General features: G+C 43.1%; 2 protein-coding genes across 2 annotated transcripts in view; one reads left to right on the top strand and one right to left on the bottom strand.

The window, feature by feature from the left end:
* The window catches only part of LOC116382667 (uncharacterized), an 11,798-nt gene extending 10,141 nt beyond the window's left edge, over positions 1 to 1,657 (top strand). The window contains exon 8 of the mRNA XM_031845896.1: positions 255 to 1,657. The gene's annotated coding sequence lies outside the window, so the exon portion shown is untranslated. The remainder of the gene's footprint in view (positions 1 to 254) is intronic.
* A 1,185-nt stretch (positions 1,658 to 2,842) lies between these two features.
* The window catches only part of LOC116382666 (prickle-like protein 2), a 39,188-nt gene continuing 17,150 nt past the window's right edge, over positions 2,843 to 24,880 (bottom strand). The window contains exons 2-9 of the mRNA XM_031845895.1: positions 12,857 to 13,041; positions 8,927 to 9,040; positions 8,694 to 8,831; positions 7,592 to 7,795; positions 6,050 to 6,236; positions 5,248 to 5,402; positions 4,337 to 5,120; positions 2,843 to 3,949 (exon numbers count right to left, since the gene is read on the bottom strand). Of these exons, the coding sequence (XP_031701755.1) occupies positions 3,000 to 3,949; positions 4,337 to 5,120; positions 5,248 to 5,402; positions 6,050 to 6,236; positions 7,592 to 7,795; positions 8,694 to 8,831; positions 8,927 to 9,040; positions 12,857 to 12,988 (2,664 nt within the window). The 5' untranslated portion in view covers positions 12,989 to 13,041 and the 3' untranslated portion in view covers positions 2,843 to 2,999. The remainder of the gene's footprint in view (positions 3,950 to 4,336; positions 5,121 to 5,247; positions 5,403 to 6,049; positions 6,237 to 7,591; positions 7,796 to 8,693; positions 8,832 to 8,926; positions 9,041 to 12,856; positions 13,042 to 24,880) is intronic.

Genomic DNA, 24,880 nt, shown 5'->3' with positions numbered 1-24,880 from the left:
TATGTATATATATATATGTATATGTATATATATATATGTATGTATATATATATATGTATATGTATATATATATATGTATGTATATATATATATGTATATATATATATGTATGTATATATATATATGTATGTATATATATATATGTATATATATATATATATAAATAATCTCATTCATTCATTCATTCATTCATGAAAATTGTACTCTGTTCAAATCTCGGTCACAATTCTTAAAGGGGCACTCACATTTTACAGATGAGTTCCAGCTCACTCATCAGAAGGAGTCCTATTCGCCCGTGAAAACCTCCGCATGATTTCTTCTGTGGCTCTGGAGGAGTTTTGTCAAGCCTGAAAATATAACCCTGATGACGTCACAGTGATGTCATCATGTTTATTTCGGCTCAGGCTTGGGGGCTGTAAATCTATGACAGAAAGCCTGCATTACAAACTGGAGGTGTGGAGAGAAAGATGCGTGTTCATCGAGCATGGAGGGTCTAATGAAAGATGCTATCCAGTTGCATTGTAGGACACAACAACTTTAACAATTTTAGGTATCCTGATAAAAATGTGTTTATCTTAAGAAAGAAATACTGGAGGATGTATTGTTAACAGATTTTCTTTCCGCTATTGATGTCCGTATTGGCCCGTACGTAAGTAGAATTGCTGCTGTCAAAAGCCACTGACAATTACTTCGTGGTTCTTGCTTTTTTTTTTTTTTTTTTTTTTTTTAACATCTGGAGCAGCTCCTCCATTTGCCTCAATCATCGAATTAAAAATTGACCGCATTCATTTAGGTGAGCCAGTTTCAGTCGCCTGGTATTGTGAATGCTGGCTCACTGGAGCATTTGCTGGAACTGAGCCACTGTTTGTTACCCGGCATAAGCCGGCTTTTTGCCGTATTATGTGTAGTTGTCCGGCAGATTCAATTATCAATGGCCAAAGTGTCTGTTGGGAAATATGCCAAATATATAAATGATTTAATTAATGGCGTATAAAATAGCCTAACTGGATGCTCGCCAAGATGCAGTGTCGACAGCATGGGCATGGCGGGTTAAAATTCATCATGGCGTGTAAAAGGGTCATTGGGGAATTTTGGGGAAATTATCCCGACTGGGCAAATTCACCAGTTAGGTGCCTGCCTTTGTGTGCGGCAGACTGGAGAGCAAACCGTTGTTTATGAAAGGCTAAACACCAACAAATATGGATTAAAGCGGAATATTTCGTTAGATACAAAAACATGTGAATTTTAGAAATGGTTACATCTATCTCTTCTCAATAAATTGAACAACGCTCTGATGTCATTGGACATGTTTGGATCACACGAGTCAGAGACGATCATAAACAGCCACCACTATCTAAATCCACAAATACTATTATACTAGTAATATTACTGTGTCCTGATCTTTATCTGCAACCATGTGGAAGTACCAGCTTTAAACACAATGAGTACACATGCAAAGAAACAACTGTGCAAGAGGTTTTGAATGTCTTAAGAGTTCATTTTGTTGTTGTTGTTGCAGGAACTTGGATCATACCGTTTGTCTGTTTGTATTTTATTGCTGTTTAAATGTTGGCTATTTAAAACATGTCTGGTAGTTGTTCTATACGGCCAGAACTCTGACATGTTAACGGCTATTTAAATTAAATCCTGAACTGAGCCATCGTGTTGATGAAATGTTCCTTCTGTGCTTTTCCTGCCATGGCCGGTCCCAATGTCTGCAGTTTACAGTAGATGTGTGGCTGCAGTATGTGGATCTGGGAACACGGCAAGTGTCACTCAAGCTGACTAATCAGAACAACGTCTGAACTTGCTGGTTGTTCATTGAAGTACACTTTATTTTCTGTATGAGACAACAACAACAAATCAACATGCAAGTCTCCCTATCTCTACATCATGTTATACAAATAATGATTCTTTAGTTACAAAATATATAAATATTTAAGACCATATGTACAGAACATTTACATTACTACATCCATTACTTTAATAAGTTTATTACTATATATACATTTAACAGGTATTATTCTTTAATATTCTCATTATTATTTGCATTGTTATTATTATTGTTAGCATTATTATTATTATTATGATTATTATTATAATTCTTAATCATCTAAGGGTAACTCTCAAAAAACAAAGCATGTTGCAGAAGAGAAAACGGGACCATACCTGACGTTACTGTGCCTGAATGGTGGAGGAGCAGAGGCCGTCCGGCGCTCTGTCCTCGGTGAAGCGTGGAGAGCTGGCTATGTAGAGCACGAAGTTCAACAGACTATCTGTACAAGGTGACAACAGGGCTGGCGAGCCCACACTATATTCCAGCAGCATTTGGATTCCACTGAGGTAAACAATGACATAGCTTGGAATCTAGCACGTAACTTTCACTACCCTGACACAATTTCTGGTTTGTCCACATAGAACACGTTTTACCGCAAGGGGGGGGCTTGATCTCTGAGCCGCAACGTGAACCGTCAGATCGTTGCAGTTTGACCGGTTTTACTTTCCCTTTTCTTTTTTTTTTTTTTTCAAACGGTAAAGGAGTTGTCTCGTAACATGGACTCACGCGCACACACACATACATTGTGTCAATTTACCTTGACCACGGTATATTTAGTAGTCGCATTCATCAGCGCGTCCTGGTACCATCAGAGGAGTTGATCTCTTTCATTGTAAACATTTCTGTTGTGTAAGCCAGCTGAGCTTCCTCTTAGGATTAGATCATTCTGTGTAGGTGTACACAAACACTACCCGGTGTAGAGTTGTGTAGGCTCACAAGCACACAAAAAAATAGGCCTTTTCTCTCTTCAACCCCAACACACACACACACACACACACACACACACACACACACACACACACAAACTATTCACTGTCAACTGTCTCACTCTCACCTTCCCACTCCCTCTGTTCCACCTCTTTGTTGCTTTAACCGTCTCCTTACCTCTCTCTCATCTCTTTCACTCTCCTGCTCATCCCTCACCCTTTCTTTTGCTCTATATCTAAGAAATGATGCAGTTTTTGCTCTTCCTCCTTTGGCGGTTGTGCAGCTGGCCATGAATCGGTCCGTGCAGAGGTCCGTGGTGGGCAGCTATCCCAGAGGGGCTGTAGCGATGGCGCAGCTCCTCGTTGTTGATGTAGCAAAGCTGCACAGGCCGCGGGATTGGCTCACCCAGGAAATAACCCTCATCCGCCTCTGACTCGGAGGACGAGGAGCAGCTGGAGCACCAGGGGTCAGCGGCCTCCGTGTGTCTGTCGCCCCAGCATTGCCCACCCAGCCCCACAGGTTGCCAGCCAGCGTTCTGCAGGGTGAGATCAGAAGTGGTGCGGGGGCAAGGTCGTTGGGGCTGCTGCCTGTACCCGCCTGGGTCGAGACCAAACAACTCCCGAGCTGCGTTCCCGGCGGGGAAGCGATCGTAATCCTCCTGGACGCGGCGGTAGGGCGGCTCTACCATTTGAGCGGGCCGGTCCGCCACCAGGTGCAAGGCGTTGTCAGAGCGAGAGCGGCGAGAGCGTTTGTGGTGGCGGCCGCTGCGGTGCTGCCCATTACCGTGGTTTCCACGGTGGTGTTTGCGGCGTCTCGGTTGCGGTTGCTGCGACGCCACGGGTTCCTGCCCGTTGATGCGCCGGCGGGGCATCCTGTCGCTCATGGGAGCCATCCGCAGGTTTCCACTGCTGCCCATCACACCGACGCGACCTTTGCCGTCGAAGCCCAGCGGCTGCGGGCCGTCCCAGTACTGCAGCGGGTAGCCAACTCCCAGCGGAGTGTACGCGTTGTTGTAGGGGCGAGAGGAGGACAGCGACTCTGTGCTGTGGAACTGGACCGAGGAGCTGAAGGTGCCCATGTTGCTCTTTTCAGACACATTCACACCGGAATCTTTACTCAGGTCGGGCATGGAGAACCGAGACAGATGCTCCTGACGCTTGCTGACCCCGTCCAGAGAGTTACCCGCTAGAAACAGAAATCACATGTCACATTTTCATACCATTTGGCATTATATCTTATTGCACCGTACTAGGGCTGCCCCCTCTTAGTCGATTTCAACATATTGGTTGTTTTTGTCGTAGGCGACTAACATTTCTTTAGTTGATTAGTCCTTTTTTAATGTATTTTCATGTTAAATTACTTATTTACAAGAAACTTATGTGCATATATCTGGTAGACACAAGATTTGAAGTGATGCTTTTGTGTGATTCTTTGAGGAGAAACTCAGTTTTACAGATGTGGTGATTAAAAAAGAAATCAATTAGCCGATAAAATCTCATGTGTCAGTCAACTAAGAATTTTCTTTGGTTGAGGACAGCCCTGTAACATACTGTGTCATTTACATCACCGTACCTGTAGCATTGGACATAGTGATGGAATCCGAGGATCCACGAGGAGTCTGTTCTAGAGGGGCGAGGGGCTCGTTGAAGCTCATGGCATTGATGGGGTTCCTCCTGGTCAGCGGGGGTCTGCCGTCTCTCTGGAATCCATGCAGGCTGATACTCCTCTTGTCAGAGAAGCCCTGGTTCTGGCTGGACATCTCATTGAAGCTCATCTGGGTGCGCAGCTTGTTGGGCCTGAACTCATCCTGGCTGTGGTGGGTCCAGTTCTCATTGAAGGAGTGGCCCCTCAGAGCAGCCATGGGGGTCCTCTTGGCGTTGCCCTGTTCCTTGCCCCAGGAGTCGGGCCTCTTCCCCGGGTTGGCAGCAGTCTGAGCTGGAGGATGAGCGTTTGCGTTGGGATTGTAGCCCTGCCTGGGGTTACACTGAGCCAGCAGATGTATAGGTGCTGGTGTGGGAGAGGGTTCCCGCTGGGGGCCCTCATAGGCAGCGGGGACGTAGGGGTCGTCCCGGCTCATCCACACCTGGTTAAGGCTCGGGGCACGGCTCGGAGTGCGGCTGGGCGTGCGGTTCGGTGTCCTGCTCGGGGTCTGGCTAGACGAGAGGCTCAAGCGGTCCATCTGAACAGAGAGGGGATCAACTTCAACAGACAGACGGTCGGGCATGGGTGGAGGAGCTGACTGGCGGGCCTGCTCGACGTTCCTGCGCTCCTTCTTGCCAATCTTTGTGCTGTGGCGGGATTCACGGGAACGGGCGCTTTGGAAGGCCGAGTCTGAGGAGTCAGACTCGTCTGGATCCTGAAAAGACACAAGTACAATTATTAAACTGCTAATCTGTAAAGAATACAGTTTAAAATATGTATGAAAACCCTTTTTAAAATATATAACGATTCAATACCATAATCATATTTTTGGTTACACACACCTGTCCAGCACTGCAGGACCGTGAGCAGAAGATCTGCCCCTGTTTTGGCAGGAAGGGGCGGCCCAACAGAGAGCGCTTGCACCGGGCACAGCAGAAACACTCCTCGGTTGCGTGCCAGTGCTGCCCATCATACGTCATCTGTCCTTGGTCAATGCCTTTTGTGAGATGGGGGGAAAAAAACAACCATTATTTTACACCATTGCAATACCAGAAGCGAGTTTGTCAGTAAATGCACAAGCAGTCTAGCATTAAGTGCTTAAAGATGGTAATGTGATGGCAGTTATCTCTAATACTACTGTAAAAATGTTACTCTACAAAGTCTGTGCGGCTAATGAACACAGTCCACAGTCTGATTTCAGCCATTAGCCAGTAGGTTAAGCTCAGATATATCATTTTGTGCTGTAATAGAGTAAAAAAAAAAAATGCATTAACGGAGCTTTTTTGCTGCCTAAAGCAACCATTTGTGATTCTTTGCCCAGACACGATCACTCGATATGTAAGATAGACCGAATACATTTCACCAGCTCTGCTCCCCAGCTAGGGGAAGCAATCATCTTTCACAGCTCCCATCTGGATTCAACATGGGAGCATCCTCTGTAACACTTTCACTGTTACTGGAGCTTGGGATGATAATAACCATCCACATCTCACTGCACTGGCTCCGCCTCTCCACAGCTGTGGCTCACAGAGCTGATAAATGGCAATAAATGGCTGATAGAAATTTTCTATGGTGTTAGTGGAAGAAAAATATATCCATGTGTTTTGGTAACAGTTCATACATGTAATTAAAGAAGTGCAGTACCTATGTGTTCTCCACATGCGTCGCAGTACTCTGCATAAAGGGACTCGAAGCAGTTGCAGCAGTGAGGCCGTCCGTCCTTCATGATGTAGCGCTGGCCACCGAGGGTGGTCTGGCACTCGTAGCAGCAGAAGTGCTTCATGTGCCAGTGTCTGCCCTCTGCCTCAGTGCATTCGTCAGCAAAGATTATCTGCATGACCAAGACATTACATTCATCAGCGAAGGATATTCAACACAGATTAGCTGTGGACTTATTACGAAGATGAGCTTTAATGCTGCTGAAGAAGCAAAATCACATTAGGCGGGGATGGTGTTTGGGGTACCTCAGGGCTCCATCCTTGGCCCGTTATTATTTTCATAATATCTTATGTCTTTCCCCTGTACAACAAAAGTGTTTCCTAACCAGGACCATTGGTGTCACTTTTCTAACCTTCTTGGTAAACTAGCGAGTCAAACTATGACCCTTTACTACTGTGGCAGTAAAAACGTGGTTAACGTTCAAAAGAAAATACTTGTTTAGGCAATAAAACCACTTAGTAAAGTTTAGGAAAAACACCATGGTTTGGCTTAAAATAAGTATGTAAACTAAGTAAAATGTAAACAAAATAACATAAGTACAGAAACTACATAACTTCAAAATAACTCAACAACACTTTGGGACCCGAACACCGGTTTCCCAGTTGAAGCTATTGTGTTTGTTTGACCCTCCCACCTTTTTCAGTCTTTATACTACGTCATCAAACTGCCGAAACATTTTCTCTGAGTGTCTAATATTGACGCAGATGGCTTTACATTGTAGTTACTTGAATGCCCGGTGTATCTCATATAACTAGAGGTGCTTTGTGCGTCGGTATCAGACACCGATGGGCTGTGACAAAGCCTTGTTTTTTTTCACGCCCTGGGAATGAAAACGGGCTGTCTGGTCACATGATACGTATGTCAGTGGCTCGTCTGCTATTCCACCAAATTATTTTTCTCCTCTCAGATTGTTTTATTTTGATACTTTTAGAGATTCGATAATAATATGAGAAATCCCTAAAAATAACATTGGGTTTCCTATTAATCTGATAACACTGAGGATCTCCATGCCATTAAAACTGCTGATTTTTAAGCTTCAAATAAATCCAAAATTATTGTTAAAAACAATTCTCACCAATATCAACAGCTGGCATACATCCTGGTGTCTCAGTGGTCTCAGTCCTATTATGAGTGCAGGGAAATCTAATTTGTGGCAAATACCCCCCTCACACACACACACACACACTTTATAATTTAAGTAAACAAACCTTGGCAGACTGGAATCAGTGCAGAGCACTGTGGCCAGAGTTATTATTATTATTATTACTATTATTATTATTGTTTACTATCATCTCAGGCCAGCTTGCCTCACATCACGGTTAGAAAACAAGCAGACTGTCTGAGACATGGCAAGAATACAGAGACATCTTTTCTCTCCAGACCAGTTTCAACCACATCCAAGTCTCTGAGCTATGAACCAGTCAGCCATTTCCAACCCTGAAGGGCTCGAGGCCCAGACAAGCGCACCTCATCACAGGCACAGCAGCGGGGCTTCTGCCTCTCGGCATGGTGCCGGCCACAGAGGATCTTGCCATCCTGGTAGAAGTAGATGAGATCCACCAACAGCTCCTCACACATGCTGCAGACAAAGCAATGAGGGTGCCAGCATTTTCCATGACCCGCCCTTGCCGCAAAAACCACAATGTCTCCTCCGTTTATTTGACCACCGCACTGTAGGAGAGGAAAGGCAAAGAAAGGAAGGAGAGAGAGAGGGAAGGAAAGGATATTAGATGAGAGGAAAGGGAACGAACGTAAATGATAGGGAAGGAGAGAAGATAAGACAAGAGGGAATGAAAGGAAATTAGATGAGAGGATAAGAGAAAGGAAAAGGAAAGGAGATTAGAGTAGTGGAAACAATAAGAGAGGAAATGAAAGGAGAGAAGAGAAGAAAGGTAAAGAAGGAGATAAGATGTCAAGTAATGACAGGAAAGGAGATTAGAGGAAAAGAAGAATAGAAAAAGAAAGAAAATGAGAGGGAAAGAAAGAGAGAAAAAGGAAAGGATATGACAGGGAAACGATAAGAGAGGAGAGGAAAGGAGATGAGAAGAAACAATAGGAAAGGGAAGGAAAGGGAAGGACGGACGAGAAAAGAGGTAAAGGAAGCAGAGAAGAGAAGATGAGGGGATGAAAGGAAATTAGAAGAGAAGAGAAGGAAAAAAGAAAGATGAGAAAAAACAATAGGAAAGGAAAGATGAGACGAGAGGAGAGGTAAAGAAAGGAAGGCGATAAAGTAGGGTTGGCAGAAGAGGCAGAGAAAAAGTAGAACACAAACTAAGATGTGGAGAGGGAGGGTGAGGAGATGGTGTTTGAAATAATATATGATCTCTTCAAGATTTGAATGTTTTCTACTTTATATCTTTTCCATCTATCTGATGAGACATCAAACAGAAGCCTCGGCAAGCAATAACTGAGAGTGCAATATGAAAAATGGGCTGAATTTTACAGATAGAATAGAAGATGCAATATCTTCAGACAGAGAGAACCCTTGAATACTGTTTTGTTGTCCTTTCATATCTTCAATGAGTGAAATGGAGGTCGAGCGGAAAGAAAGCCGGTTGTTGATTTGTACCTTGTCACAGATGGCCCCGTTCACGGTGAGGGGGAAAGGACGGATGTTGCCTCTGCCCAAGTTGTCCTTCTTCCGTTGGTTGCTGAAGAGCTTGAGCTCTCGTTTCTCCTCCTCATCCAACCCGTTACAATAACGCACCTGAACAACACGGTTCATCATCAGGCGTCATCGTGAAAAAAACACAATGCTTCCGACAGTCAGTTTTCCGTGCTGTTTAAAAAAAGCGTTTTTACCTCATTGTCATGCGGTGGCAGCTGGTGAAGAAGTTGTTTGATGCGGTGTTTCTCTCCAGGGCTGTTTATATAAGGGACCTTCTCTTCTGGTAAGGAGTTATAATACTGATGCACCTGAAACACAAAGCATGTGGTGACACTATTATTAAACCTGCAGTTATTGATGTTTTTGGCCACTGGGGGGGGGGGGGTTCTAAGTGATTTCACGTTGCTCTAAGTGAAATCTCCATGCTGGCATCGCAGAAGGCGTTCACTGTGCAGTAGGACTCTGTATCTTTCGGCCTGAACCTCCATTTGTATTTGCATGTAAGCGGGTGAAACAGAGAAAACCTTGATTGGTGTTTGAGAAGTAAACACTCAAAGAAGGGAAAAGCAATCTTGTCACTTGTCTGTGATTTTCTGCAAAACAGCAATTGACACAAAGTGGTCTGCTGTTCAGTGCAGTGTAAAGATCTATTTTGCTGAGGTTGTTGTGATCCAATTTACATAATCAGTGGGGTGGAAAGGAAATGCGTCTGCGTGCGCTGCCCCTTAGATTCATTATAACCCACACACTTGTTTTATTCTACGCTGTGGAGGGTGACACCGAGCCTTATGCCAGGTGTACAAGTCAGTGTTAGCTGGGATTTTCTCCAGAATCTGCCTCTTCAAGAGAGGAGAGCTTAGAATGAAAGGAACAGGTAAACATTAAAGGACAAGTACAAATATATCACTGAATATTCACTATCATACCGCATTGTTCTTTGTTGTCTAGCAGGCTGCAGAAAAACACTTTGACTTCCTGTGTTTTGAGCTCAAACATGTAAATGTGTCGTTATCGTGGCAGAGCAGAAAACCGAGAGCAGAAGCCAGAGTTAGAGGAAAAAGAGCTGAAGCTGGCTAAATCTGTGCAAGCAGTAATATATCTGAGTGCAAGCATACGGTTTGAGCAGAGACGGAGCAAATCTAAGTGCAAGCAGGAGATTTCTGAGGATGAGAGCAGGAGTTTGAGGGAAGTGAAATCAATATTAATGCGCTCAAATTCAAAGAACACGCTTGAATACAGACAGGAATAAAAGAACAATCCATATACCTGGAACTAATGATTATTTTCTTTATCGATTAATTAATTGATTGTTTTTGTCCGGTGAAAATGCCCATTGCAATTTCCCAAAGTTCAAGTTGGCATCTTCATATTGATGATTTTTTTCCAACTTAATGTGCAGTTAATTTCTTGCTATTTTTGTTTCGAGAAATAATTAAAAAAAGATGAATTGATAATGGAAAAGTGTTGCCGTTTAATTTAATGTTGATTGACGAGTTGATTAATTGAGTTCAGTTTCAGATTATGAGAAGCTCTATTTCTCCAAATCCTGTATTCTCAAGCTCTTAAAATAACTTAATCCAGTTGTTTTTTTAAATGAAGAAGAATAAAATATGATATACATACTTTTTTTTAATACAGTTAGAAATTGTTTCCGAGATGGTCAGTAGTGAACTGGACAAAAACTTCAAATATAGTTTGAGTTGTGACAGCTCAATGAACTGTACCGAAGGAAATGATGGTTTTTCTTTTAAAATGCGGGTCACATTAATGACATTGTGCAGAGAGAAACCTGAAGTGACAGGCTTAAAGACCATCACATTAAAGTGCATTAAAAAAGGAAAAAGCAACAGGCAGCTACAATTGCCTGCACCCCCTGTAGGATGAGAGAGAATGCAGCCTCTTTCAGCATCCTGTCAAGATGGCTGACTGGAGAAAATGACTGTTATCAGCTCAGCCCGTCATCTGTTAACAGAGCCCTCGGAGCGTGGCCCTTACTAAATAAAGACAGGAGTGTTCCTACCCAATACAGCTGAACAGAGCTGTGTACATCTTGTGTACAGAAGTGACAAAAACAACGGACAAAAACTTCAAATATCTTCCTCTGGATGTGCACAAACTGATTATATTATCTTGGTCACGCACGCAATTAAAAGGCATTTAAAGTGCAAATGAGTCCTGACAGGGAATTGTGAAACCTGGATGCATAAACACATTGCCACACATTTCCAATTAGATTCATCCAAACATTCACCGACTCAAATTACTTCCATTCCTCTGGGTTTGAATTTGCCAGGATAGACTACCAGGACTAATTTGAGGCTTAGTGCACCAAATTCATTAAATGAAAAAATAACGGTATGCTAACAGTTGTAAAAGTGACATTTTTCGCTCATATTTACAGAGAAATGTTGTATTCGTCTGCTTGATGGTGATCGGGGAGATTGCGTATTGCTTTATGTGAAATGGGAGTCCACATAGTACATGTTTGAATAAGTAAAAGGTTTATTAATACATAATTGCATATTTTGATAACGGAGAATCTGAGACAACATTTGATTTAATCTGTTCTCCAGATCAGCTAATCTGTCTGTGGTTCCTTTTCATGATGCCGGCTATGGTTGTCATTCTGTCTGACTGTGAACTTGCTTCCTACACACTGTCAGCTGAAAAATGTCCTTACAGTTATTCTTCCATGAAACGCCTGACAGTCTCAGTGATTTGTATGCCAACCCCTGCCCTTCCCTCCTCCCGCTCCTGTCAACTCAGATAGACTAAAACACCATGAAGGGGACTTTAAAAAACAATAATGATACATTGTCTTGTTTTCAGATCAGTGGATTTCCCATCTCAGGATTATAGGCAAATGCCACGGATACTTAATCGGCCAAATAATTGAATTCTTCTGACCGATTCGGTTCAATTTGATTCGGTCTGGCTATGCCAGATAAAGAAAATAAGCATGAGCTAATGAAGCACTTAAGAGCGAAGGGAAGGGTGTGTCAACCAGAGGTAGAAGTAACCAAATACATTTACTCTCATTACTGCAACAAAGTTTTGTGTAGTGTGTTTTAATATTTTTAAAAGTAATTTTGCTTTTTTCACAAATAGTCTATAGCAGGTTTATTTCACTACATTTCCAGTCACGTTAAAAAAGCCTTTATAACCTGTGTGAGAAATACACATAGAAAAAGGAGATAAATCAGCAGCTGCAGGTGTTTCTGCGGACGCACGAGGGCAGAGCTCCACGTTCAGACAGGTGACACTCCGGAAACGATGCGCTACGAAGAAATTGCGTTTTCGGGCCGCCGAGTTCACGGGTCGGGGTCACTTCAGACACGAGTCAATTAAGGGTGAATTTGGAAGAGCGCAGTGGGACCACAAAGACCGAATGAACCGGTTTTAACTGGGACAGAGAGGCCAAGTGGACTGTTACACCATGCTTTGAGAAATGAGCCTGTGGAGACGGCGAAGAAGCGGATTGTGGAGCACTCCGCAGTGCTCAAAGACTCACAGGGTGCCGCTCAGACCACAGCAGACAGGTGAGTAGCCTCGAACAACACAATACTAATCTCTGTTGCCTAGCGACATAGTGGCGTGTGCGCACTGTGCGAGGAACTGCGCAGTCTCTACTTTGCTGTAATGTGTGTGTGTGTGTGTGTGTGTGTGTGTGTGTGTGTGTGTGTGTGTGGCTGCAAACGCTCTGGAGTTGTCTATTTTGGTGATGATTTATTCTGCTGTTGATTCTAAAAGACGTTTCATGAGCAGTGCTGTCCAGAGCTCGTTTTACTGTCAATCATTTCTGTTTAACTGTCTGAGTTTTGTCTCTTTTCTGGTTGATTCTTGTGAAGGAGGCCACACTGAGAAATAATATATATTCATAATTGATAATCAGTTGTATGCACAGAATCCTTTCATGTATTCTCTATAAGATATTCTTCTCTCCGTCTATGTGTGTGTGTGTGTGTGTGTGTGTGTGTTGTAAGCTTCTCTGTGCTTTGTTGACACAGCCGGGCGCCGGCCTTTTAGTGCATGCTGTAGTACATGTGAGAGTGCATGTGAGCTTGTGTGCAATATTCTGTTACTCTCTCCACATCTGGTGCGGTACAATTGTGGGGCTCGTGTACCTGCTCAGGACTAAGGCCGGGGGGAACCCAGGCGTACTCCTCCAGTGCACATCCAGAGTCATCATCAGAGGTGGAGTTCCTCTGGAAGTCGTACATCAGCTTGGTGATGGTCTTCTCCATCTCCAGAGACATGGCTGTCACAACATGCTCCTCTACACAAACCGCTTCAGTGGACACAGCTTTTCCTGTTGAGGAAACAGACAAGAGAGTGAGTCAGAGAGGAAAATGCAAATAAAAAAGGGAGAGTACGCAGAGTGAGCAAAGGGAGGCGAAAAAAGAAAAAAGTCTTATTATTCTTCTTATTGGTATTCCAGGCTATATGTGGAAGCTGCAGATTTAGATGCACCGACGGTAAACACCAGGTGCACCTGGGCTGTAGAAAAAACAAAAGAATCATACTTCTCTGTCTTGCATATTCACTGGAAAAAGACATCAATGATCCAGATCTTCATGTAAAATGCATTCAAGGTATATCAAAGTGTCGAGTGGTTCTGTGATGTTTTGAGCTGAATGCTAACGTCAGCATACATGTATTTTAATTTAACGTGCTAGCATGCTGACTAGCATTGAACACAAGCTGAGGTTTGTGGGAATAACATTTGTTTTGCAGGTATTTAGTCATAAGAAGTATTGGACACTTGAATGCTGGCCTGATGATGGTAGTGGATGGAAAGTGAGGAGATCACCAAAGTCATTGAGATTCATCCTCTGGGAACATCTCATGACAATCCATCCAATATCAGACAGATCCCTGGAGCCACGAAAAAATGACTCGTCCAGATTCGTAAAATCATAGCACTTTATATTTAAAAAGAAAAGAATAAAGATCTGTACGAACAATGCAGTTCCAAGACTTATATTGACAGCAGACGCGGCTCTATCTGCATTCACTGCTTTACTTGAATGAATAGATAAGAGATCAATTCAAGTCTTCTCCTCCTTCTTTCTGTCTGACTGGAGAACAGCTGCACACATTAATGACACATGAATAATTAACGGGAGAAGGTATCGCCTCCACCACCAAAATATGAAAATGAAACGCAACTCGTTTTCAAAGGCAACCAGCAAACTTAGTGAGCCAGCAACGAGAGCAACAACGGGTTCTGTTTACATCTCATGGCTCGTTATTCTGAAAGCTGATGAACAGAGAGATATTAAAGTCAATTAGTGTAAAGTGGAAGGAAACACACGGTGTTGTTAGAAGCTAATATGAATTTGAAAAACCCAGTTTTACTGTAGTTTATTGTAATATAATTAGAGGGTGAGCAATGTGGACATGCCAGCACAGAAAACTGAGACGTCAGAGATGTTTCTTTTCTACCTGTGTCTGCAAGGTCATGTATCAAGGTGATGGCTGTTCCCTGACAAAAACAACGTGTGAACATGATCTCACAGGACGGGTCTTTTTCGCAGAGTTTCAGACGAGCAACAACATTTCCCACCGATTAGAAATCACAAGAAGGACCGGGCTTCAGCAGACATTTCCACAGACTGAGTCAGCCTCCATCCGAGCAGAGCAGAGTGCTGTTTATCTCTCTAAGATGGGGGCTGCTGATTTCTTCGTGGGGAGCGATCACAGGTATGTAACCATGAGCCTGTAGTCTGGCCCGGGGCTGTAATTCATTAGTGCATGGAGGCTGAGGGAGAGTGAGCTTGCTGGGGAGCCTGCAGCCTGTTAGACATCTGACTTTTGTTTGCAACATGAAGAAATTCAGATTTTATCTACATTTTAGAATAAGTTTTATTTTATTTTATTATATTATTATATTTTGTTAATATATTTTACTTTCCCAACAACTTGGTCATGGTGAAACTATAGCATTTGTTGTAATTGTTTAACTTTTAAGGGGCTAAAATTCGAATATTCAAATATTTTGGTAAATATGTTTGAGAATTACAAGTTGCTTGTCAATGGCACATTGAATCTTTAAGAAATGGGTCTAACCTGGATGAGCAAACCGCTCGTTAATCAACAATGTCTTGTTTTCTATGTTGTTATGAACACAAAAGACTGTATGAAAGATTTGGAAGGCACTTTTAATGGAGTTAAGCGAGTTGTTTCCATCCAGTGTTTGTGCTAAGCTAGGCTTAACACATCACAGAGCTGCTTCTGACCAAAGAGATGATCTCATTTGCTACCTACAGGTAAGAAAGAGTGTATTTCCCATAATGTCACATTATTCCTTTAAATAATTCCAGTTTGCCATATAAAGATTTATGGCCAAAACCTTTCAAATAAGCCTTTTTCACGCAGACATTTTGACATGTCAGCAGGAAAACCACAGGTGTAACAGATCACAATGAAAGCTGGTGCCGTGGTATTGTGCATGCTGACTCTGTGACATGGCTTGCTGGGAAAATTAAAAAGGAATGGAGCCATAATTAATGTTATGAGTTATACCTGTTTTATTCAGGCGGGAAACTTCAGTTCTGAAGTTCACTTCTCACTTGATTTATTACCTCAGTAAACATTGTAAACTTCAGTTTATGGTCTCAAATTGTAGTTTCAAGACTTCTTCAATACAGCATGATGTTCATTTAGTAAATTATTGTCCATTTAGAGTCAAATAGACGACAAGGGTGGCCTAAAAATGTCAAATTCAGCGTTCCGGTTATACTTAGCTTCACCCTTCAGTCACTTCAGGTTGCAAAAAAAAAAAAAAAAAAAGATGGTGATCGTTGAAAACCAAAATGGCGACGGCTGAAAACCAAAATGTCAATGGCCAAAAACTAAGATGGTGACCCCCAAAAACAAATATGGCGACTGCCGAAAACCTAGATGGCGATAGATGAAAACCATAAATGGGGACGGCCAAAAACCAAGATGGCAACAGCCAAAAAAAAACGATTGTGACGCATGAAAATCCAAATGGCGACTGCTAAAAAACAAAACTGTGACGCCCAGAAACCAAGACGTCGATGGCCAACATGCTGAACTCAAAACAGTCCACAAACCAACAGGTGATGTCACGTCCACTTCTTATATACTGTCTGTTTTTACCTGCTATGACAAAAATGTCTGCCTGGAAGAAAAGTCAACAAAGTCCACTACCTACTTTTCTAGTAAGTTTAAAAATGAAATGTGAGGTTTACATCATACTAACAATAAAGGAGCCAATTGGTTGTAAAGCAGGCTACCCCTCTGTGTCTCTATTAGTAAAACCAGTGTGAAGATTTTCATTTTGCACTCACATTATTAGATGGGGGGGGGGGGGGGAGTGACAGCATCACTGAGTGCACCAGTGCTTCGATTAATGGTCCCTTCACACCCACTTATTAAGATGTACTCTACTGTGCATTGTCAAACAAAGACACAGCTTTAGTGTCAAACAGTTTCGATGCAATGAGTCGTCTTTTACACCTTAACTTTTGACTTTTCAGCTGGTACAGAAGGCTGCTGATGAGTGTGTGACTTTTTGACGTAATACACACTCGCCGGGCCGACCGGTTAGTCATAACACACTCCTCTGTTCTTCCCCAGCAACACAGGGAGAGCGGAGAGACCAGTTGTGAACTTCTGTTGGAGGAGGCACACTTTTGGGCAATCCACGCCTCAGAAAGGAGAAGTGGTAATATATTTGGGGAGAAAATAAATATTTCAGTGTTCTCTATTTTGTAAATTTCTAAAATATTCCTAAAATGGTTATATATATATATGAATCACTGTTCTTAATGTTTTGCACCTTTACATGAATACAAATTCATATATATATATTATACTATAATTCAATTCATCAATGGAGAAGACTGGATACACTACTCTAAAGACCAATGCCAAGTTATTTTATTTAATACCATGAATACCAACCATGAATTAAATATATTTCTTAGGCAGAATGTGAGATAAATTCAGTGCGGGATTTGGTTGAAAGGATCAGGGTCTTGTAATTTACATTGAGTAAAGGTCCACAGCAGAAATGAGCAGACATGGGCCTTTGAAGAGATTCCTCGTTTTCTATTTCCAACCAATCAATACACTTTCAACCAGATCAGAGGAACTGATCAGAGAAATCACCTGCGGGAGGAAATGGCCTTCTGCTGAACTTGTGGTTTACAGTCATTACAATAATCCCTCATAACTTTCCCCCGATTGTTTTCAATGTTTCACCTTAAACCACAATGACATTAGAGCCATTGTCTGGCCACTTTGAGACTAAATAGCTAACAAAATGTTTGGCGTTCCTCTAAATCTTGTTTTTTAAGCATGATTTACTGATATTCTCTCTTTATTGTATATTTAAAACTATAATTATTTTCGTGGCTTGCAGTTTACGGCCATGTCTGTCTGGGGTTACCCGTGTTGGATAATAAAGTTGATCTAAAGTTTTCCTCGCCCACAAAATCTCATTAGCCACATGGGCCAGGAGGTCCCTCCTCTCTCCCTTCATGCTTCATCCAGAGCAAGTACTCTACCTTGTTGTTACCTCCTCATACATCCCGTAGCATAGAAACCAGACGCAACCAAAGAGTCTCAGCTAAAAATACCCGCTGCGCCTCCAAAATGCTCTCAAGAGCTCTGAGCTGGGTGCTTTCAGAAAATAGCCTGCTGTCTTCAGCTGGGATAAAACCCTTTGGCCAAAAATGTGTTTAGTGAGGACACGGTGACCTGGAGCACCACATTCTACTCCGTTCAGTCCAAGTGGACACTTGTGCCAAATTTGAATAAATTCCCTCCAAGTGTTTCTGAGATATCACTTTCACAAGAATATGACGGACGGACGGAGAGACAGCTCAGAAACATAATGCCTCCTGCCACAGCTTTTGTATTACGCATTGTATAATAATAACCGCTCATGTTTTATTGTCTCATAAAGACTCAATGTGGCCTTTCTAGTCAAAGTGAGAGTGGCTTTCTCTTTGTCCCTCACCCACAGAGTGACTGGTACCACCTGGTTTTGGGGTTGAATGCAGTCTGAGCCGTTGAAGCTCGTCCTCTGAATTGATGTCACTCGTCTCCTCGTTGCGTGGTCACTCGGTTATTTGAGGATGGCCTGCTCTAAGCAGAGTCACAGCTGTGCCCTACTCTTTCTATTTCTTAATGATTTAACTGAACCTAAAAGGGTGTTTTTAAAGCTTGTATGCTTGGAGTCACAATACTGACTCACCAGAAGTTCCAGATACAGGTGTATTTACAGTAAGTTTAAAGGAACAGTGTGTAAGATTCAGGGGGATTTATAGCAGTGTATAATCACGTGAAACTGAGAATCGTTTGGTATTCGTTAACGTAGAACGAGCTGATCTACATAGGGAGCAGATTTGGAGCAGATTTCACAAAGCACCCTAAAGTTACAACAACTTCCTGTTTTATGGAATAAGGGTTTTTTGCCGCCGCGTAACGGCAACAATGTTGCATGAAAACACAAATGTTTGATAACTTTTCATCATTAAGAAACCTCTTAATTCATGGATTCATGGTCCTTAACAAATTTAAAGTCGATCTGATGAAATCTGTTGGATGAGTTCGTTAACGTCCAGGGTTAAAAATGGGAGATTGAAATTCAAAAAGTCTGACTTCCTGTTGAGATGCTTTTTTCATCCACGAGGATCAAACCTCAATGAGGGGGCTCCAGTTTCTGCGACTGTACAGGGGGGCGCTCTCGAGCCATTTTGGGTGACATTTCGAGCATCGTAACTCAAAAATGTGATTCATTTGAGAGAAGACTAATATTAACCCTGATGACAACTTCTTATGCTTTAAATAGCCGCTAAACGTATTATTAGTCACCGTTTTTGTGACGACTACCTCGCTTTTAGGTCGGTTTAATTCATTAATCTGTACTTGACACCTCTGAAATGATCACAATGAAGCGACGGGCTCCGCTTGTGAGTATGGACTTTGTTTTATTATAACTAATCACTTGACGGTGATGATTTCTATCTTTAACCGGGTGCCGTGGACCACCGTGTAGAGGAGCACCGATCCTCGGCTAGGCGGCAGTCAGCCAGGTTGGAAGTAAAAAAAAAAAACGCTGCAAGTTGCCGTGGCAACCGATTGGTGTGCAAAGTCTCGAACGACACCCATTTACTGGAGTCTGAAGAAATGTATGATTTGTATTGATTTAACTATATAAATACTAGCAGAGAGAGAGAGAGAGACCTTTTTAATTCGACCACCGTCTTTGTTGGGAAGCACGAATCTTTAAGTCTTCCTTTTCTTGTCACACCGGCGTTACATAACGCATAATGTCTTTGCTGTTGGCATAGCATGCTTTACAGATCATAAGTCATTACTGACTCTGAATTCAATATTATTTTTATTCTTCATAATTTGCCTCTCCTTCAGTTGGATCCAATTAGCTGTGTCTTACACATAAATGAACTGAGATTAATCAGCATCTCTGTGCCAGAGGAGAGAAGATCTTCGGGTATAATTGGGTAATTTTGAGAACAAAGAGACGAGGCTCTGCGTATAAACTCACAATAGCTCCGATGTCAGCCAGAGAAAATAGTGTTGGATGCCTACGGTATCTGGAAACAGAGGCAGAGCTAGAAGAAAATAGGGAGAAACAATAGATAGAGGGCTGTAGATGCAGTGTTGAGAGCAACGCTTCTCCTTTTTCACGTGTCATGCTTCACCCACCTCCCTCCTTCCTCCTCCCATCCTCATGTGCCTCTGACAGGCTCTGTGTGGGTGTGCATGAGAGAAATAGAAGGAGAGGGAGTGACGGAGAGAAAAAGCTCTTATTTATGTAAAAGCTGACATGAGAGGAGGTGCTCGGCTGAAGCACGGAGCCTGACCGTGGCTCTATTAACTCTTCGCAGTGAGAGCAACGCGCATCGAAATCGAGCATAGGCTCTTTACGACAGCGTGAATCATGCAAAGATGACTTAATCTCCTTATTTGTCCCCACATTACAGCATGTTAGCAGTCATTAGAGTTTCAGCCCGTTCTCAAATACCGTCACGCCGCTCGGCGTCTGATACGGAAGCACAAGGCGGCCTTTAGCGTCTGCATGAGACGCACCGAGCTCTCAAGCAACTACAATGTGAACCCATCTGATCGTTATCAGACGCCCAGAGAACGTCCTCCAGGAGTGTGATGACGTGGATGTTCTCGTGGTGAGGTCACTCACTGGTTGAAAGACTACAGCTTTGAAGCCTCGTGTTCGGCTTTTTTGACCATCTTGGTTTTTTTTGCAACCAATTAAAGGAAGTGACCATATTTGGTCTGTGGAGGAATGACACAGAGACAATGTATACACTCTGGTAGAGACCTGTCAATCACCATGTAGCCCTGTCCTAAAGCATCCCCTGCTTTATGGTCTGTTTGACTCTAAATGGACCATAATGTACTAAATGAACATCATGCTGTATTGAAGAAGACTTGAAACTAGAGATTGAGACCATAAACTCATGTTTACAATGTTTACTGAGGTAATAAATCAAGAGAGAAGTAGAGTCATTTTCTCATAGACTTCTATACAACCAGAGGAGTCGCCTCCTGCTGGCCATTTGAGAGAATGCAGGTTTAAGGAACTTCAGCTTTGTCGTCACTCGTCTGGGTGGGAGGGACGAGAGGTGGATGGAACAAACATAAACTTAAAACAAGGAGGCCGGTGTTTGTGTCCCTAATCGTTGTTGGGATATTGTTAAGTTAAGTGTTTCCCGTACTTATGTTACATTGTTTATGTGTATTTGTTTACGTACTTATTTTAAGCCCAACCGGGATGTTTTTCCTAAACCTAAACCTAACTAACCACGTGTTTACTGCGACCGTATTGTAGCGTCATGGTTTGACGCACTGGGCTACCCGGTGTGTTAGGAAGTGACTCTAAAGGTCCCAACAAAGTGTCACATGTGACAAGTTGGAATCAGAATGTGTTGAGAAATTCCTTTGGTTGGTAATTCCCTAGTTTCCTATGTTTTCACAATTTCCCCTTTAAAACAATGCACAAACTGAGATATGTGCTCATTGTGCTTTTCATGAATATTTCTAATCAACATGAATCAATCAAATGAGACATTAACAATCTGAAAAATAAACTGGTGACGAATTGAATGTTTTCCCTCCGACGTCCCCGTGTATCACACAAAAAGAGAAGAAAAGAGGACGCTAATCATCTCAACAGGTTCTTGGTTGTCAGCTAATCTCGCTGCTGCGTGTCGGCAATTATTTCACTGTAAACAAAACGCTGTGTGGAATTATTATTCCAACACACGGTAATTAATCATCCTCTGCCTGTTGTGGACTCTGCTGCAGTGATGTCGCAAACACAACGGTTGGGGATTCATGAATGCTGTCGAGCTATTTACTATGTGCATGAAACAACGGAAGTCACATCGAACAGAGTCTAAATCATGTTCCTCTTGTCTCTCTCTTTGTCACAGCAGCACTTCACTGCTTTCAACAGCATCGCGTTCTCAAAGACTCGGCACATCCGATGAAATATTAAAGCACGGTACAGTGGCAGGTTTGAGGATTTTTACTGGGTACATTTTCTGCTCACTCTGCTTGTGTGTGTGTGTGTGTGTGTGTCTGTGTGTATAGTGGTTAAACACATGCTCCTAATGTTAAAGTAGTGGTTTAGTTTGTCCCCCGGAGCAAAAACTGTAAAACATCAAACACTTCAACAATCTGCCTCTGGGAGAATTGTGGCAGGAAATATACATGATGCGACAGAGTACATAAAGGTCAGCCATTCAAATATTTGAATTGCTCATTTGTTGGGGGGGGGGGCATAATCGGGCTGAGACAGTGGATGTTTTTGATGTTTTGTCCCACATGTATCCCGTCTCTAGGCCCCATTTATGTACCCATTCATCCAACAGATACTATAAAGGCCCCTTATATTCTGCAATATTTGTTTAGTTTTGTTCCCGGTTTCGGCGTCCCTCTTTCTACTCTTTCAACACACATGAAGAAGGAAACATTCAAAGACCGCAGAGTCATTCTTGGAGCACTTGTCATGCTAATTCTCTGCCCGAGTGCCTCTCACGTCTGCACAAAACCCCCGGAGGAGTTTTGAAGTGGAACAAGAGGATTTGGATATTCATCAGTTCGTAGTTTTTGCTTTTACAAAACAAAAAAAAGGGTTGATTAACCTGATACGCTTTGATATCCGTTTATTAATATTGCTTTCATCCACTGATAGTGGGATCCTCGGCGCTGGCTCCCAGTGCGACGCCACAAAACTAATTGGTCGGCTCATCTTGTTCCTCGCTTACATAATCGACTGATGTAATCAATTCTGCAGGGCAGCAGATGGACAGAATCTGGTATCATCCTCTTCACCACCTCAGCCAGAGTCCTGATGCAAATGGCTTTCAAATGGCTCAGCGGGGGGATACAGTTTGGATCGACGTTCTGGGCCGAGTGTGTTCAACAACACACACACACACACACACACACACACACACACACACAGAGACAGGTAGTGCGACGAATCTTGAGGTTAAAAAAAGAAAGGTGTGTCCTTTCACAGATTCAAAGCGACACAACAAAGCCCCGTGGGCAGCACTGAAACAGTAACCTACTGCTCCGCTAACACCAGGTGTGTGTGAACCTCCTGCTGGACGTACAACGGCCCCCCAAATGTCAACCCTTGGCCTTTTCCCCCTTCCTCCCCTGCTGAACTCACAGTGCTCCCGATTAATAATACAGTGCTACAGACACACAAAAACCCACACCTTCCAGTCCTCAAACTTCCAGCCTTATTTTGATCCCGTCCTCCGAGAGTTATCTTGCGAAGCAAAGGGAAGGAGTGTGGCGGAGCGCAGCAGCCTTATATACAGGATAATGACACAGGAGTCGGTCGCCATGCCGTCGGGCTCGTTGAGTAAATACAGTAGCCTTCGCTCAACTCGGATATGTAATGAAAGGGGAAAATAACAGCTTGTGCAAGAGGCTCGGCAGGAAATATGTTTTCCCCTTTTCTCTAAACGCAGGAATACAGATGAAGTAGTTCATGTCTATTTGGATGGAAGACAGAAGAGACGAATGAGCATAAGAGACGTCTCCGTCAGAGTGGAAACATTTTAAAATGCAATCTTTCAAGCAAGATCAGTATCCTTCATTCCTCCATCTTGTTTCTTATGTCGCACAGATGGGGTGGTGTGTGTGTGTGTGTGTGTGTGTGTGTGTGTGTTAAATGACTCTGAGGTCTGAGTACAAAATCATTATCAAGGGCACTCGTGAAAACAGCCAACACACGCTGTAAGATCTCCTGATAGGAGCCAGAAATCATCCTCTTCTGTGCGAAGACAAGATTCCGATTTTAGCGACGCAGCTGCTCGTTAACCGATCGGCTCTGATTGGCTGTCAATACGCCATCAAACCCAGAATTACTTCACCCCGCATTTCAACAAGGGAAAAAAAAAAAAAAACAGCTCTCTGGCAGCGCCAATCAGCTCATAATCCAGTTATGAGGATTAAATTCTTACCGCAGCTTATTTGGATCACGACTAACAAGAAATGAATTGAAAAGGGAGTTGACCCTATAGGAATGAAAAGCTGCACGGTTCGGCTGGCAGAGCAGAAGAGCTCTGATTGGGTGACAACACTGGTGATATAACTGGAAACATAACACACACTCCGATTGTCCATCTCTGCATTACTCACGCGGCGTTGTCATCAATAGACGGAGGAAGGACTTACTTATCATGTGCTGAAGCTGTGGATCCCAAAGGTACAAATAAGAGCAAAATGTTTAAATCAAACACACGGTTCACACACAGTTCATGTCGCTGTGCTAATTGCCGGAGGTGTGTTCCTGAAATCCAAAGTAGGACTCTCTTACCTACAGATGTACAAAATTGCACAAGGACCTGAAAGGCTGTAATTAAAGGGTGACACATTTCTGCTCCTCTCCCACTATGTGTGGGATGGCCTGAAATAGAATTGCAGGGTTTCAACAGGCGGATTTTGCGCCGCTGCACCAGCCTGCGTCTCAGCGAGGGAGAAGAGACGCTGTTCACGAGTCCCCCCCCCCTATCTTTGTGGGAATGTTACCAAATGATGTGACAGACGGGCGTGTTCAGGTGCTATGGCGAGGAAAGGCTGAGTGACTGAGCCTGAAATGAACACACACTAGGGCCCCCCCCCGAACCCGGCTCTAAACGGCAACCGGTTCTAGTAAAAGCCCGGATAAGGTCCGGAGTTAACGGTAAAAGTGAGGCTGTATGCTGAGAACTCTGGTTGTCACAGATGCAATAAAACCCTCACAGGTAAGGGAGGTAATGGCGGCAATTTATCAAAACATCTAGCCAACAAGCAGAACAAAAATCTGTAGAAATCCCCCGTTTCCAACCGTTTGGCGAGCAGCCGTCCTCGTCCACTGCAGCTAAGGTTAGCGATGCCAGACGGAGTTTGATCATAAGAACAGGCTAATAAATGAAAGCTAATCACTTAACTAACTGTTAATCTGAGAATGTATTGCTGCTCAAGAAATCTTTGTTTACATACAAGAACAATAAATCAATGTCGATTCTTTTCTTAATTAATTTTCTTTTTTTTCTCACAGTACAATCAAAAAGAACCGATAAGAGCATCGATAACAAACCAAACCGATGAGCAGAATCAACGAGAGTATTAGTTTCGATAAAATCCTAACAATACCCATCCCTAACACACACACACACACACACACACACAGGGGATCAGCTTCCAGAGTCCATGACCTGTGCGAGCTGGAGGGAGAGCGGGGCTGCTGGTGATTCACAAACTGAGGCTAATTCCTGTTGTGCGGTGCCATTTACATCACTTTCCTGAGGGTGTAATCTTTAATGTGGGGCCATTATTATTCCTCAGAGCCCTGTGTTTGAGTGGGGTGGGTGGGTGGGGTAACATGTGTGCTATATCCGTACAGGCGTGTGTTTATTTGCCCGTGCACGTGAGTGTGTGTTAATGTGCCCCGTGTGAGAGCAGGAGAGTCTGTTGCTATGCATTTTTACACGTCCTCCCACTGGTTCTCTTCGCATGAAACATCACGGGCAGAGAGGAGAACACGTACTGCTGAGCCCTTTTTCTTCCTGTGATGCAACAACACTTTAAGCAGTAAAAGCCCTGAAAGCCGCGGCGTAGCGTTA

Source organism: Anarrhichthys ocellatus, unplaced genomic scaffold (assembly GCF_004355925.1).
Source record: "Anarrhichthys ocellatus isolate YVR2014 unplaced genomic scaffold, GSC_Weel_1.0 scaffold5, whole genome shotgun sequence".
Taxonomy (NCBI): domain Eukaryota; kingdom Metazoa; phylum Chordata; class Actinopteri; order Perciformes; family Anarhichadidae; genus Anarrhichthys; species Anarrhichthys ocellatus.
Note: the sequence above shows the minus strand (reverse complement) of the source record. Positions and strands in the feature narration are given on the sequence as shown.